The 17,387-nt window shown below is 40.4% G+C and overlaps 2 protein-coding genes and 1 long non-coding RNA gene across 3 annotated transcripts; 2 read left to right on the plus strand and 1 right to left on the minus strand.

Moving 5' to 3' along the window:
• Window positions 1-4,033: 4,033 nt before the first annotated feature.
• Window positions 4,034-17,281, plus strand: LOC146465797 (uncharacterized). Its single transcript, XR_014868163.1, has 3 exons — window positions 4,034-4,979; window positions 14,942-15,014; window positions 16,714-17,281. It is a non-coding gene; the product is annotated as an uncharacterized LOC146465797 (long non-coding RNA).
• LOC146465798 (beta-1,4-galactosyltransferase galt-1-like) lies at window positions 5,880-7,986 on the plus strand. Its single transcript, XM_085127991.1, has one exon. The coding sequence runs from the start codon at window positions 6,366-6,368 to the stop codon at window positions 7,881-7,883; it is 1,518 nt and encodes a 505-aa protein (XP_084984117.1). The 5' UTR covers window positions 5,880-6,365; the 3' UTR covers window positions 7,884-7,986.
• Window positions 11,584-15,012, minus strand: LOC146465799 (beta-1,4-galactosyltransferase galt-1-like). The gene has a single exon (XM_085127992.1). The coding sequence runs from the start codon at window positions 14,498-14,500 to the stop codon at window positions 12,995-12,997; it is 1,506 nt and encodes a 501-aa protein (XP_084984118.1). The 5' UTR covers window positions 14,501-15,012; the 3' UTR covers window positions 11,584-12,994.
• Window positions 17,282-17,387: the final 106 nt, after the last annotated feature.

The following is a 17,387-nucleotide window of genomic DNA, read 5'->3' on the forward strand; positions in this document are numbered from 1 at the left end:
TGCTGACCTTTGGCAAACAGTAGTCCACATAGTACTTGGCCCTTCATCACATACCCTGAATAGGTGGTAGTCATTTGGGCGTACTGGGATTATGCGGAAAGTCCTCCTATCGTCAGTCTTAGCCAAAGTACAACCCGGGCATAATTTGTTTATCACGCAGACAGCGTCATCACCTGTTGCATAGTGCACTGAGCAAAATTCTGATGGAGTGAAGCCATTGACCGAGCCCCCATAAGGAAATGGGGTGCCCCCGTTTGGGTTTTTACTCTGTCAGGGACTCTGTGACCCAACGGCTGCTGACAGAATGGGATCCTTGCGGGTCCTGAGTTCCAACCACTCTCTGTATCCACTAACTAACTCATGGGCAGTGGTTGTCGCGGTGGTATTCAACTGCATGGCCGGTTGTGATGCAGTGCACTTGAAGTACAGGACTGGAGGACTGGTGGGTCAGGCACAAACTGTTGGGGTAGATGTAGTAGCTTTCTGAAGGGCGTGTTTCATCGCCTCTATGCCGGATGGCGCTAATGAGTTTAGCAGATATGAGCCCTGCTCCACTTGGGCCTGCTGAAGTCACTTCTGTTGTCTCTTGGGGGTGTTGGTTGAGGCCGCAGCACACTGAAACGGATGAGGAGATGCAGTACCATTAACCGCCTCTTCTCCGCGTAGCAGCTGTCTCTTGGAAAATGGTCCGTGTATGAGGCATACTGCCCTAGATATCAGTCCTGAATAAGACTTCATAACCGTGCCCTTTGCAAGTAAGCCCTTCTCTCTTGTCATTTCCTTGGGTCCATATGATAAAACAAGGGATATCCCACACAAAAAGCCAAAATTGACATAGCTAGATATCCCACGAAGGACGGAGGAAGGCCATGGCTACCAGAACAGTGTAAAACACTGTAGCAGCTTTCTGCCACAGCTAAAGGCATTGTAATAGGCATCCTAGGATGCAACGGCATAACCTGGTCATGAATGAAACAGCCATTTACACCCTATAGGATTGATTAATTAAGTAAGTTAGAAAGTAAGTAAATAAGCAGGTGAATAATGACTCTTGCTCCGAGCATTTTAGATGAAAAAATGGAGCACTTTGTTGGAGCATTTTAGTTGGGAATCAAAGGCATAATGTGCAAAAGCCGAATTGTCCGCTGCCCTTAGCGGCGTAAACCGCGACAACGAACAGCGTAAGCATTGCTGCATAAGCACCTGGACGTAAGGAATTTCAAATCGCCTTTTCCCTATTCCCCGCGCGGCCTCGCTGAATGTGAATACAGCTACGCAGGCTAGGTTCCTCAGTGCTAAAGTATCGCGACAACGAACAGCGTAAGCACCTGAACGTCCTGCGCCTTTTTTTCATAATTTATGTCCTTAGTGCTAGCGCGCAACATTCATTTGTAGGTTTCTTGGTATTTGGAACCTTTGATGAAACATTCGCGCACTTTTTGTTTATATATACATAAAAAATTATCAGACGATGTGAAAGCCGTTTTGCTAAACGTTCTACGCCTATTTTAAAGTTTAGAAATATCTTAGCAAGGTCTCGATTTAAAAAAAAGTTTTAAAGATAAAAGAAGAGTCGAGCTGCTTGAACCAACCATATGGCATCTGTACGTGAATGACTCAAAGATCTTAATTGCCCGTTTACACGACAGAAAAAAATAGAACGGTTCGGACAAAAGGTAGAACGGCACGGATAGTTTCTTTCGTGTAAACTATGCGCACCATATGGGCGCCTATGGTCTCGTCTTGGAACGGCACGGATAAAAACTGTGGTTCCGTCCCCATCTAGTTTGGTCTTGAGCATCGCGTAAACTCATACTTACCCGTTCCACTTGATTTGTTGCGAGCCAGTACTAATTTGTTCCCAGTCATTGCCCTTGTGTGCATGCGTATTCGGCTTCACTTCCTTGTGACAATGGTGGACAATCAAGAAAAAGGGCAGAAGACGAAATCGAAAATAAAAGCGACCCAAAAGGACATTTGGGCTGATGAAGAAACATGACATATGTTGTTGAATATATTTAGTTCGGAAAACCATCCAAAGCTCCTTAGAGGCTGCGAGGTCACCAAGAACAAAAGCGCTTTTATCAGGAGGTGAAATGTCCTGGAAATCCCACTGAGATTGGCTAGAATATAGAAACAAGGCAATCTTCTTTCTCACTTCAACGGCCTTCCGCATTACAGTATCTTGACGTATTATGTCCATTCGCAGTTCCTCAACAAGGAAGTGGAACGTGTACCTGGAGATACGGAAATGGTTTGGGCTGATGAAGAAATTGACTTGTTGTTGAATATATTCAGTTCGGAAACTATCCAAAGCTTCTTAGAGGCTGCGAGGTCGCCAAGAGACAAAAACGCCATTTATCACGAGGTGAATTTTTTTAAGGTAGCATCTGCAACTTCACGAATGCAAATAGAAACAAATGCCCTGGAAACCCCAAATAGATTGGCTAGAGACCGGATATCCGTCAGTTGAGGCTACAAAATATAGAAACAAGGCAATCTTCTTTCTCACTCCATCGGCCTTCCGCATTACAGTATCTTGACGTATTATGTCCATTCGCGGTTCTTCAACAAGGAAGTGGAACGTGTTCCTAGAGATACGGAAATGGTTTGGGCTGATGAAGAAATTGACATGTTGTTGAATATATTTAGTTCGGAAACTATCCAAAGCTTCTTAGAGGCTGCGAGGTCGCCAAGAGACAAAAACGCCATTTATCACGAGGTGAATTTTTTTTAAGGTAGCATCTGCAACTTCACGAATGCAAATAGAAACAAATGCCCTGGAAACCTTAAATAGATTGGCTAGAGACCGGATATCCGTCAGTTGAGGCTATAAAATACAGGATCAAGGCAATCTTCTTTCTCACTCCATCGGCCTTCCGCATTACAGTATCTTGACGTATTATGTCCATTCGCAGTTCCTCAACAAGGAAGTGGAACGTGTTCCTCGAGATACGGAAATTTCTATACCATTCATCGTCAGAGTAAGTGCCAGGTAGAACCAAGCACTTGTAAGTTGCTTCTGCCAAATTGTTCTTTCCACAGTGGAGTGCCCGATCACAAATGCTAGAAGAACTAAAATGAACTTAAATTTTCGTTTCCGACGAAATCTCTCTTCTAGGCATATTTTGGTTTCACATTGCTTCAAAAGAGATCGACTTGATTTCCCTCTGGACAGCAAACGCGACAGAAAAAAATCCATCGTCCGTAGCCTTATTGCTTCACGAGCATGTGCGCTTTAAACGAAATACACTGATCTACTGATTCATGCGGGGGCTCAATCATGACCGGTCCCTAAAATGTTGTCGTGTAAACAGCCGTTACCGTTCCACCAACATATGCGGACCGGTGCCTCTTTTTATCACAACCGTTCCCTGATATTTCTCATATAAACGGCCAAAAATTATTGGACCGGTTCTTGTTTCTATCCAAGCCGTTCCTCCTTTTCTGTCGTGTAAACGCGCCTGTGTGATTCCGTCGAAATACAAAAAGTTTTAAAAATTTTCGGAAATTTTTTGTGATTGTTTACTCTGTACTTCTTTTAAAAACTGCGATAAAAATGATATTCGTGCAGGAGAAAGAGGCTACAATCCATTCAAGTTACCCCATAACCGCTTGCAATACTCGCTTTCAAATATGAGTCTAAATAAATAGATAGATAAATAAATAAATAAATAAACAAACTTAATTGGCTTGCACAATTACTGGTAGACCCAGTAGTTTACATTGTGGACCACAAAAAAAAAAAAAAAAAATAACAATAATAATATGGTCTATTTGAGTCCTTACCATCATGATGTCTGGTGGTAACAGAAATTGCATCGTTAAAGCAGAACTTAGAAAAACGTTACACATAAATGTATGAAGCATAAGCAGTAATTAAAGATGAATTTTGTGGTCGGGAAACACAACATGAAGCAGTTTTGACCCAAAACGTTTCTTGCGTGCGTTTTCTCAGTATCACTATTTTACGCCCACGAGTGATGGGCAAGCTCGTATTTCTGGAGATAACACATTTTTCTGTCGTTTTTTTTTTTCTAAAAATTTTAAAGAGGATAGTAGCTAAGTTGAAAGAACGACATAAAAAAAAGATAGGTCAAGGCCGGGCTCGGCTTCGTATTAATCTGGGCTAAGCGTCAAGGAAAACACACCAAGTTTTCAACTTGCGCGCACAAATGATGCAAGAAATTATGCGCACGAATGCGCAGTGCAGTTCAATGGAATAACCTTTAAAAGTTCTAGTTTAAAATACGGTATAAAAGAAATACTTAATGCAATTTAAGAGGCTTGCAGCGCCCAAGAAACTAGAGTTGCTCTCAACTATATATCGCGTCCAGCGCCCGCAGATCCCTTGCTCTCATTATGTATGTATTTATTTAAAGAGTATGCACGAATCTTGACGAATGATTCATACAATTCGCAAAATATTCATTCTTGAAAAGAATGTTTTGTGCGTTCTTCATAATTTATTTAATGCATTCTGTTTCGGCCCGTTAGTAATTACGCGGGTGATGGAAATTTTGAGGTGCAAATTAAGTACCTCTTTACGCATTTCAAAAGCTTATAAAATTCACAGTTTAGAGCTTGTCTTTTTATTTGCTGGTTTTTGAGGGGGGAATTAAGAATCGTTTGTCCGTGCCCAATCCAGCGGAAAAGTCGCTATCAAGCGGATAAAATGTATTGGTTGGAGTACATTTTATCCGCTGAATAGCGATTTATCTACTGGTTGGAGTTTGAACAACCGGAGCCGTGACTGAAATTCCACTGCTACTGTTGGAAACAGGAAAATGTATGCACGTGCACTGGAATGTTAAAAATTATCATAATATCAAACATTCACAGCTTCAGAAGGTGCATGCTGTTGAAAAGTGATCGACTCGTGTAATCGTCGAAGACAGCCGGAAAAACGGCAATTTTGTGTCCAAGTCAGTTTCGTCGCGGATACAGAATTTCAGGACATAATACACGAAGGAGGTAAAGTAAGTGTACTTTATTGTGAAATGACAGAGGTGAAATTTAAAAAAACACTTTCAAAAAGAAGTGATTGAACGCTTCAAAGTCCAACCTTCAAAGTTTTACCCGTTTTCGGAAGCCAGTAACTTCCAACGATACCAGGAGTTCATTCATCACGAGTCTTGGAATTGCAAAATTCGCTTCTGTCACATCACAAAAGAGCCGGGTTATGATTTTCCACCAGATAAATTATTTAACTAAGGACGCTTGTCTCGCTGAAAACTTGTACGCCAAAACTGCCTTTCGGTAATTGCAACTTTAGCAATCGCCGAAATGCGCTATCCGAGAGCAAACCGGCAATCATGATAAAATTCCATCATCTGGAAACAAACCTATAAATTCTCAGGGCAGTTGACTTAAAAAATTCAGAGAGGTGATCCGGTTTAGAAGTAAACACCTACCATAGAAATTTCGCTTATGAATTTATTCATGAAACCTGTTGTCGGCTTTTCATGCGCCTTTCCTTAAGCTTGAGTAATTTAAAATTAAAATTGAAATTGTTAAAGTTGTTTTCATACATGCATGCACGGGAACCGAAAGGCACGTGCATCCACAGCAACCTTTGACAAAGTTATGACGACATTTACCATAAATATGCGGACAGAGCATAAAAAAGCTGACGTCAATTTATTTTTTTTATGATAAAAGGCAAACAAACACAAAACGCGAGTAAATGGAATAGAATGCGAGGTCTGAAAACTTGAATTTCATCGTCAGAACTAGGAGAGTTTCAAGCTTATAACTCAGTAGTACACTGGAGAATTGAAAAGTTTTGAACCTTTATTCAAGTTGACAATTTCTCAAAATAAAATTAATCCGCCTAAACCAGTGGAGTCAGTTCGCAATCAACTTCCTGTCACGCGAGCCTGACAGGATCGATTTGCAGGTCAAGCTTCACTATAAATTCTCACCTTTCCGCTCCAGTGCTGAATTTTAGCTTGTTTTGTCTTCCTTCAAGTATTGAGAGGATTTTCTCAGTCACGTATTCTAGTTTTAAAGTTAAATTCTTGCCACAGTAATAAAAAGTTCAGCTGAACATAATCGCCGATGGCGTCAGCTTTCCGACTATCGACGATAAAAATAAGCAATTGCATGCCAGCTACTATATAAAAACCTCGATAGTTGCACACTACGCATTTAATTCACAGAAATAAGAGAAGCTGTCGTGAGTATCGCCAAAGCGGTCTGAAGTCTTAGGCCTGGTTTATTCCACGGGGATTTTGCGCGAATCCAATTGGTCGTAATCCACGAGAAATAATTATGCGGAGGTCGCTATAGTGCATAATATAAACAACGCCTCTAATTTCCTGTTTTCGCTGTCGCACCGCAAAACTGCAAGACTGAGTCCTATAATGTACAGATGGCTCGCAAGAGTTTTTCGTTTGAAACGGACAAGGCGTGCAGCGATCACCATTTTGGCCTTCGCCAGTGTAATTTTACTCGTACGTTTAGAGCTTTATGCTATTCAAGCGATTCCGGCAGAGACAGGTGATATTGTTATTGAAGCAAGCTCCTTCCACGTACAAGCACAGGCGATTTATACTGTGAGACTTGAAGAACACTTAAATACAACTCGCAGAACTGGCGATGAACGCGTCACGGAACGACCATCACACTCTGACGGTGAATTTGTTAGCATTCAGGCTTCTTCTGTTTCAACTGTTTCAACTGCTTCAGCCAACAAACGGGAGACACCTGGCGTACAAAAACTGTCATGTGCCGAGCAGCAGGCCGACAAGCCAAGTTTTCGCGAGATCGACAAAGAAACACTAATCTACTCGGTTTGGTTCGATGACCGAAAAAGTCAGCATTTTATACGAATATTGTTGTTGACCTCAAAAATTAATGCCCTACCGTCGCTGTCATGCCATTTCGAAACTGCAACGAAGCAGGACTATTTCACTAGTGAGGTTACCTTTTATAAGCACAACGAAAACCACAATCGCCGCTTTGGAGGCTATATAGCTTCTTGCATTGTTCCGCAAGAGCTCGACCGAATCCCATGCGTTGTGAATATTTTAACATCATCAACGGAGAAGCAAAGTAACAGCAATTCGGTTGCTTTTCCGGTGAGCTTTATCGACCGTCAGCCGGGCATCGTCGAGACAAGCGGCGCCAAATACGGCGTTTGTATCCCTCCCGTGCACGGGGAAATATCAGCCGAGAGACTTATTGAGTTTTTAGAACTCACTCAAATTCTAGGAGCGTCGTATTTTACATTTTATGATTTGCGAATGACTGAAAGCGTGCGAAATGTGTTGAATCATTATCAAAAAGAAGGTTTAGTAAGCGTTCTTGAGTGGAATTTACCATCTTATATTGGGAAGAACGATGTGCACTATTTTGGGCAAGTTTTGTCTATTATGGATTGTTTGTATCGTTCAATGAAACACCTTCACTTTGTGGCTTTTCATGATTTAGATGAGTTTATCGTACCACTGCAACACGATAACATAAGCGCAATGATGAAGGAGATTCACAAAGAAGATCATTGTGGTCATTGCTTCCAAAGCGTACTTTTTGACCCTTCAAGAAATCACTCCGAAGCCTCGCCTTTACAGACTCAGAGTATAGTTGAGCGAACAAGTCAAGCGACTCCATTATGGACCAAATGCATCGTCGATCCACGCAGAATTTTCGAGCAAGGAATACATCACATTAGCAAACAAAACGAAGAATATTATCACCCCGATAAAGTAGACTGGAATATCGCGCGCGTTTTTCATTACCGAAAGTGTCAGGATTCCCGCGCGTCAATACAGCCGAAATGCTCTGAATTCGAAGTCGATAAAACTATGCTAAAATTTGGACAACAACTGAAGCATAACTTTCAAATTGTAATTAACGCTACGAATGAGCGCAAACCTTGAAAACAATGTGCTTGTGTACTTTTGTACTTTCCGTACCGTTATTTTATTGCGAGGGCCGGGTATTAATACAGGTGTATATACATTAAAGCTATCATTTTGGTGAGTTGGTGCCTTCAGTTTCTCTGTTTGCTCTAGCTTTAGTCACCTCATGTATGCTTCGCTGATCCAAAACAAAAGGACATGTTTAGTCCCGTTAATCATGCATTATTTAGCAAACGAAGAGCTAATATAGCTGAAAATGTGGTCTTGCGTAACAAGGAATGATAACTGAGTCTGCATCTATTTACAGGCACGTTTCGATTTAACGATTATATTTTTCACTTAATTTTTTGTTATTGCTTTATGTTCGATTTCCTAGCTCGGAGGGTCCTTTCGATCCTTGACACACGACGCTAGATGCTTCTTAGCGATTCAAGTTATTGTTCGAGGTTTCGACCGTTTTTCAGTGCGATCTCGGAACCGAGATCACCATAGCGAAAAGCAAAATAAAATAAATTAATAAATGAATAAGGGTGGCACTTAACAGCCTGTTACGACTGACAAATGCGGTCCCATCTACACTGATGCGTTTTCGTTTGAAAACGCATACCGTCTGATACGGTTTCGCCTATCATCCGCACTAAAACGCCCAAAAACGCTGATGAAAACGGAGACTTTCGGAAACGGTTTCAAAAGTGGAGACTTGAACGCATCGTTTTGAAAACGCTCCGTTTCTAGTGTGGACAGGTGAAAACGGCGACCTAAAAAACGTCAGATGCCATTGGTTCCAGTATCCAAGATGGCGGATGGTCTTGCGCAATCCCAGGTCCCAGTTCTTTTCATCGTTTTCGAGCGTTTTAGTGTGGATAGGTGAAAACGATACGAAAACGCTAGTGTTGATGAAAAGATTTTGCTTCGTTTTCGCCGAGATGAAAACGGACACTTATGACTGAAACGCATTAGTGTGGATGTTTCCGGATCGAATTGGAATTTGGGTCATGGGCTCCTGGAAAATGTTGGCTTTTGAGGAGGGGGAAAACCGGAGTACCTAGAGATAAACCTCTCGGAGCAAGAACGAGAACCGATAACAAACGCCGGGATCGAACCCTGGCCACATTGGTGGGAGTGCTCTCACCACTGTGCCATCCATGCTCCCTGCATCGCCATGTTTGCTTGTTTTTTGCGTACCACATAGATAGCACACTCAATGATTCTTGTCGAACGATAAAAAAATCTTCATTTTTTGTCTTGGGTGCGGTTGTTCCTAACGGGTCACGTGGATAATAGGTTTTATCCAGAGGGTATAAAGTGTACTCCAGCTAATAGGCCATTTCCGAGTTGCTGTGAACCTCATTATGAAAGCGAGGCTAAGTGCAAAGCTTTTCATGTTAAAATTGGTTTTGTTTGCATATGAATGAAAACTTTAATAATGAGGCTCAAACCAACTCGGAAATTGCCAATTACATTTTATCCGTTGGATAGAGTTCTCCACTCTTTGAACAACCGGGGCCAGAACTAGCACTTTAGTTACTCTTCTGCTCTAGGAACGAGGTTGCCCCTGTGTGCGCCCTGTGGGCGCGTTTGGTTTATTACTGAATGAAAAAATAAACAAATAAATTGATCTTGGTGTGGCCCTTAGTAGCCTTACAAACGACAAGCCTGAGGCCTCGGATTCCGGATCGAATGGGAGTTTGAAAATGTTGGTTTTTGAGGAGAGGAGAAAATCGGGGGTATGAGAACCAACACAAACTGTAAGAAGTCCTATATTTTTTTACTTCAGTTTACACGTCTGGGAAAGAGTTTTGGTTTAGAATGAGACCCACTTTCCTCATTGTCGACAACTGGTGGCCATTAACGAACACAGGTCAGAGACCATTAGATTATAGGACGAGTACGAATACAAAAACGAGATTTTACATTAGTTTTTAGCAAAGTACTGAGAAGAAATATACCTCAGGAAGATTCATTTTACTCTTCGTGAGCGATGAACTTGACGCAGTTGTTTGAATGAATGATAATAGTTCAACCCTTTCGTTATTCCAAAAAGATGAGATCACCTATATACGTTTCGAGGACTTGTTTTTTCCGACTACGTCGTTTTCACAAAAACTCGTAGCAACGTGAGGACGGCTATTTTGTTTTCCCGCCAAAATTATACAGGTTCATGCGCGAGCGCGCGCTCGTACCAGTACTATCGGTAAAGTTCTCTACTGCCCGGCCCAGTAGTGGAAATATTTCCTACCACGACCGTAAACTGAAATAACAATGTTATTGTAACAGATCTCTATCAATTAGGTTGAAAATGAACTAGTCTCTCTCGGCTATAATGCGATGACAACTGTATAAACAAACCAGTATAAACTATCTGAAAAACTAAACGAGTTTCAATCAATAATCTTGATAATTCCATAATGACCTTGTAAATCCCTTGAGAGCTAAATTAAAGTTCACTCTTAAAGAGATTTAATCGATTTTTCTGCTTAAAAGTTTACGAATCAATCAATCCGTGCTTTGCACATGATTGTACAATAATGTTCACTTGCCATTTTTCGGCCATTACTGAAAAACTAATCAAAACAAAATAACAAAGCGTCCTTACATATCGTTTCCGTTTGAAAAACGAAGATACAAGACACGGCTAAATTATACGATGCTCTGGCAAAAAGGGACGCTAAACCCGCTAATTTTATTTGCTGAAAGGTCTGATTAAAAACCCAGTCAAAACAAAGATAAACATTGTAATCAAGATTATATTGAACTAGCGTCAAAACATGAAATCAAAACTAATCAAAATAGGCTATCGTTCTAATGTCCTTTACACTTAATATATTAAAAACAAACACAGAATAGCAAAGTTCATATTTTCAGTGTTTCTACATGTATTTATTCTGGTCTGAAACATCATTTAAATGCGTATGGGAGATTTACACGTAATTGATCAAAGACTGTTGCAGTTGACTATCAAAAAGGGGCCCCAGATTTTTGAAACTTAAAAGCACTATAAAAAAAATGGCAATCGGAAACTAAATCTTCGCAATAAATCATCGTTTTGTTATTAAAAATCTTGAAAGATATGGCTAGCCCATGTTACTCTCAGATTTTCAGGATCATTCGACCGTTTTGGTAATTAACAAGACGCCTGGAGGCGTTCACGCGGGATATCTTGATCAATCTAAGCATTAGCCGTACAAATAAATTAACATGCAATTCGTTCGCTCACAGATTGTCGCTCCCTACTTTCTGAACGTATGGAACAAGCTAAACCAAGAGAAAGTAAGCTCTACTGGGGGTCTCCCTTTTCTCTTGGCTTAACTGGTCTAGGGCAATCTCGTACTCAGAGCCCTCAGGCTCTTTGGCCGGAGGTTGGTCGCCAGGAGAGACTCTGGAGAATTCGAGATTTTTTTTTTTGATTGGCTTCCCCGAGACGGCTTGCACTGTTTTACCGCAGAAATCCTGCGGTAATAAAATTCCAGTACCCCAGAGTATCTCCTGGCAACCAACCGCTGATCAAGGAGCCTAAGGACTCTCGTTACGAGATTGGGTCCAGGGTGAAATCTTCTTTGGTGAACAAAGAAAATGCCATATAACAAACTAAAACACTATGCAATTAGGTTGTTCGCGGCACCAAACTAAAACTAGTTAATATACAGTTCAAACCATTAAAGGAAACTAAGCTCCTCCCAACTGCTAAAGATAACGCCAAGTTTTTCGTAACTGCGAACAAGCCCTAAGCAAACAAATTATACACCTCAAAATCAACAGTAGATAAGCCCTACAATAAATACAACTAAAGACTAGAGAAAAACTTACTATCGTGAGTAGAAAAAAAATTGGAAGCATTTTTTGCCATTCCGAAACATAACGTGAAACATTAATTTCCAGAATAATACATCATTCTCATTCATTCACCAGGCTTGAAATATACCATCACATTTATTTCATGTACCACACGTTCGACATTCAAATGCTCTCAAATCCTAGCAGTATGCAGGATATTTGTCCCATGAATCTAGTTTAATGGCCTTAGCTCCTACGAGTGTCCTGTAGCTCAGTGGTAGAACATCCGGACTAATAATTGGAAGGTCTTAGGTTCGACTCCTGATAGGAGCACTCGGATTACTTTTTTCCGAGTATGCCTGTGTCACTTTCTACAATAATACATCATTCTAAATACATCAATTACTTACATAAACTGCTCTCCTAACAAACCCACCCGGCAAAATAACAAACGGAAAAACCACCTTCAAGTTAAGTGCAAAGCCAATACAATCGCAATCATCAAGTCGATCTATAGTAACCATTTTGGTGTTAATTTGACGAAGAGCCCACTAACACCTTGCTAGCCTCGAAGCTGTAAAACTAACTTATCAGAAATTCAAAAAATATGTTACCCTCAAATGAGTCGCGTCGGATGAAATTCAAGACTCAGAAAAACTAGAAAAATAAATAAACAAATAAATAAATAAATAAATAAATAAATACATATTCTTGTTTATTCGCACTTGTATTGTTTTCTTTTGAATAACTATTACTTCTGGCGCTTAATGCGCTTTTCCTCCTCTCGCTAGCGAAAACCTGACGCCATGCGTCGAATCTCGAGGCAGGAGGACGGCGCCTTTGTAGATTGGTAAGCTTTGACAAAATTTGGTAGGAATTAAAAATTCCGTCCGCACTTCCATATTTGTAAACTGCGATTTTTGACCAAAAAATTTGCAAAGTAAATAAAAATTTGTCTGCTGTGGAAGTAACAGTGATGTTACTTTACTTTGAAGCGTGAATGCTCAAGATAGCGCAGAATCGTTTCTTATCTGTAACTTGAATGGGCGAAGTGAGATTTGAAAGTAGCTTATAGTGACAACAACCGAAACAAGGTGATGATCCGGGGAAATGGCAGATGCAAAGCTAGAAGTAATCTAGCGTCTGATTATCATATATTATTTATAACAGGTACGGAGGGCTACCTTGTTAGCTAAACAATGGGTATTTTTAACCTTAAAGATTGCAAAATATATCATGAGTGAAGCATGAAAGGAAAAACGTTACATTAACGCGGTGGCTAATAGTCCTGATGCCATAGCAAAATTCTATCCGCGGTAAACGGAAAGAAAATAAGAGCACAGAACCAAAGTTTCTCAAGGTTTGGGCTCATTTGTAGCTTTTATTACAATTTGAAAGTTGTGCATCAGTTTTTGTCCAAATTTTAGCATAGTTTTATCGACCTCGAATTCAGAGCATTTCGGCTGCATTTCCGCGCGGGAATCTTGACACTTTCGGTAATGAAAAACGCGCGCGATATTCCAGTCTACTTTATCGGGGTAATAATATTCCTCGTTTTGTTTGCTAATGTGATGTATTCCTTGCTCGAAAATTCTACGTGGATCGACGATGCATTTGGTCCATACTGGAGTCGCTTGACTTGTGCGCTCAACAACCCGCTGCGTCAGTAAAGGCGAGCCTTCCTCAAACTGATTTCTTGAAGGGTCAAAAAGGATGCTTTGGAAGCAATGACCACAATGTTCTTCTTTGTGAATCTCCTTCATCATTGCGCTTATGTTATCATGTCGCAGTGGTACGATAAACTCATCTAAATCATGGAAACCTACAAAGTCAAGGTGTTTCATTGAACGATACAAACAATCCATAATGGACAAGACTTGGCCAAAATAGTGCACATCGTTCTTCCCAATATACGACGGTAAATTCCAGGCAAGAACGCTTACTAAACCCTTGTTTTGGTAATAACTCAACACGTTTCGCGCGCTGTCAGTCATTTGCAAATCGTAAAACGTAAAATGCGAAACCCCCAAAATTTGTGAGAGTTCCAAAAATTCAACAAGTTTGTCGACTGATATATCACCGTGCACGGGAGGGATACATATCCCGTATTTCCCAAGGTTTGTCTTCTCGGTGCTCTGCTGACGGTCAATAAGACCCACTGGAAAAGCCACGGAATAAATTTCTTTTTGCTTCTCTGCAGTGGGCTTTATGGAAATATTCACAAAACATGGTATGTTGTCGAGCTCTTGCGGAACACTGCAAGAAGCTATATAGCCTCCATAGCGCCGATCGTGGTTCTCGTTGTGTTTATAAAAGGAAGCTACAGTTGTAAACTTATCTTGTTTTGCCGCGCTTTCAAAATGGCAAGAGAGCGACGAAAGGGAATTAATTGTTGAGGTCAACAACAATATTCGGATAAAATGTTGGCTTTTTCTGTCATCGAACCAGACCGAGTAGATCACAGTTCCTTTGCCAATCTCTCGAAATCTTGGCTCAGTTTCCAGTGGCCTATCGCACGGCAGATTTACCCTTCCTGCCGCTTCCAGTTTAATGGCTTCTGAAACATGGTTGATACTTTCACCATCACGGTTTGAGGGTAGTTCTCTAAGCTCATCACCATTTTTATGAGTTGTTTCAGAAAGCCCTGCGACTGATTCGGCAACTGTCACACTGATCGGCATTCTTTCTTCATGATGGGAGCTTTCTTGAATAACAAAATCACCTGCCTGTCCAGAAATCGCGTCGATAGCATAAAACTCGAAACGAAGAAGCAGAATTGCACCGGCGAAAGCCAAAATGGAAATCGCCGTACGCATTTTCCGTCTGTAACGCAAACCTCTTTGCATCAACCGGCACATCATCAGACCGGGTCGTATTGTTTTAGTTTTGTGGTGCGATATCCAAAACAGGGTAAGCGATTCTGTACCGGTGCATCGGTACAAAAGAACAAAAACAAAGACCAACAAAAGGCTTTTCGGAAACAAAACGTGGAATTAATGAGGAAACACCACAGAGTGGTTGTCAATAACTACGTGCATCTTAGCAAAAAACTCATCTTAGTCAATACACAAATTGATGAATTTTATTAACGACTGACAGTTAACCCGCTTATTGGACTAAAAATAAAATGCTAACAAACATCAATCACTTTTTTGACAGTCTTCGTAGCAAATAACCTGGTGGCATCGTTGATTCAGTCATTCATCCATTCACATTTATTGATTCATAATTTTCATACATAGACACAGAACTTGTTTAATTTACACAGATTCGTGCAAATTACAATTACTTTGTGCATTTAGATTGGATATGATGCAACCCGCGGGCAGCTCAGGGCTAATCGTGGCGGCGGAAAGTGAATAAAAACAGGAACTGGTAGATTTTCATCTGAACTGAAAAAAAGAATCAACTAAAAGAACAAACAAACAAATAAACTAAATGGTTTTCCGGCAAATTAACAGCAGAAGACTTCAACAGATCTGAGAAAAGTTTGGCAAATCAGCATAGTCCTCCTCCATCTCTCAAAATCTGCAGCATTACTTTGTGCATTTCTGCTTGGAACATAGATATTTTGCAGCGTCACCCCCCCCCCCCCCCCAGCCATTCACTCCGACCGCTGTAGCAAAAGAATATGCTTATATAATTAAAGAACTGTGCCCAGTTGCTCGAAGCACGGGTTAGCGCTAACCCGGGTTAAATACCATAACAACCTATAGGTTTTAATACCTCTTAACCAATGGTTAGTGCTAACCATGATTCGAGCAACTCAGCCCTGAACGCTATTAACTGCCGGCGAAACCTCTTTTCCTAGCAGGTATTTAGGTTAAATGTGTAGGGTTTTGTTTTCATGATATGTACGCATTTTGTAAGAACGTCTAATTTTGGGCTGAGGCTTAACATTCTTATTATTTTTGGCAATTTGAGCCTGAAAAGTTCTTAAGACGTTCTTATTCATCTGTTATAGTATTTCAATAAATCTATGCCGACGTGACCAAGACACCTATTATTTGGGTTAATTGGACAATATAGAGTGAATTTTTACCTGTATTATTTTATCCGTATTTATAATCTTATTTTTTAAAAAAATTGGTCGTAATAAAAATGTTTTTAACTAACTCTCAGCCTTGGTAATGTTCTTGAAATTTATTTGATCTCCGCCTCAACGTTCTTATAAAAAAGGTTCTTATAAAAAAAGTGCATATTTTTATATTTGAGCAGTGTAAGCTCCCCAGTGCGTAGAATCTTGTAAAACTTTTATGTTTTAAATCACTTTTTAATTACTACGTTTGTAGCAAAATCACACTTCACGTTTGTGAACAAACCCCGTTTGTGAACAAACGCTGCCGCGTGCCAGTCTAGCGACGATTCACAGTTCACCTGACAGTCTGAACGACTTCTGCTCAGGCTATCAAAACGTCAATCAATGTCACCAGCCGATGACAGCTCGCTCACCCGGATGATCACACTGTAGATATTGTGAACGAATGACTAGCTGTATCATGATTGGTGCAAAGTTTCAGGTTAATTGCTAACTTTTAAGCTTTTATTCTCTAGATAGTGACATATCCGCTGCGTGAAGTAGCTTGAAGTTAAACAGCATGGCCCAGTTACTCGAAGCATGGTAAGCGCTAACCCGGGTTAAATGCCATGACAACCTATAGGTTTTAATACCTCTTAACCAATGGTTAGCGCTAACCATGCTTCGAGCAACTCAGCCCCGGTCTTTTAACACCTTGGTCTAGCAATGAGAACTGATGAAAATGTTGAGAGTGAAACGTTTTGTTTCTGAATCTATAAAATAGTGGTTGTGAATGTGAATGTCGGGAATATTGTTCTGGAATTTGGATAGAAAACTGAGTGAGTGAACTGCTTTTATTTGTGATTCAAAACACTAAACATGACTTTGACGGCATCTTGATGGATACTTTAGGTCGGGGGCACTCAACGAAGAAAATGTTGAAAGCAAATTCTTAAAATGGTGTTTCTGGTTTTCCAGATGGTTTTTAAGCCATTAGAAAATAAATTTGAATTATTAAACTAATACAGTTTTATCTGTTCGGTTTTTTCTTTTTAGCCTGAATATTCATGATCAAGCCACAGCGGAAAATATAATCGAATTATGCGGGGAAATGTATCTGCCAGATAATGCAAGCTGCTGTTCGCTTTCCGAAAATGCTAGCTGACCTTGTTTCATGCGCTCCGGTCATTTTTCCCCCGAAACCGAAAGGATTTAAAATTTCCTGTGTTACAAAAATCATGAATATTTATTTAAAAGTGCACGAATCAACTTTCCTGTCCTGTTACTTTGCATGTGTCTAATCTCAAGAAACTTGGGCGCTTTCCATCTTCCATATCAGTCGCCAAAACTTTTGGTTGGAAATTTCGGAAAGTCTCTGGAAACTTTCCTTGTCGTGTGGAAAGGCTTTTTTTACTTGGGCAATCTCATTGGTAGTCAAAAATTATATTTAAACTTACGTGACGGCGTAAACAATGGCCCTCGTATGAACCTGTTGGTTTTTGGAGATCTGGGCTGAGTTGCTCGAAGCATGATTAGCGCTAACTATTGGTTAAGAGGTATTAAAACCTATAGCTTGTTATGGTATTTAACCCGGGTTAGCGCTAACCATGCTTCGAGCAACTGGGCCCAGCTTGTCATTCTTATTTACAATGTTTTGATCGTAATTAATTGTAATATGATTGCTTTTAATTTTATAACAACAATTTAGACATTTATGATAATTAAAACTC

This window comes from Pavona decussata, unplaced genomic scaffold, assembly GCF_977016875.1.
Source record: "Pavona decussata unplaced genomic scaffold, jaPavDecu1.1 SCAFFOLD_155, whole genome shotgun sequence".
Lineage (NCBI taxonomy): Eukaryota > Metazoa > Cnidaria > Anthozoa > Scleractinia > Agariciidae > Pavona > Pavona decussata.

Excerpts from the sequence above, each read along its gene's own strand:
- LOC146465798 (XM_085127991.1), top strand. The coding sequence starts at position 6,366 with ATGTACAGATGGCTCGCAAGAGTTTTTCGTTTGAAACGGACAAGGCGT.
- LOC146465799 (XM_085127992.1), bottom strand. The coding sequence starts at position 14,500 with ATGATGTGCCGGTTGATGCAAAGAGGTTTGCGTTACAGACGGAAAATG.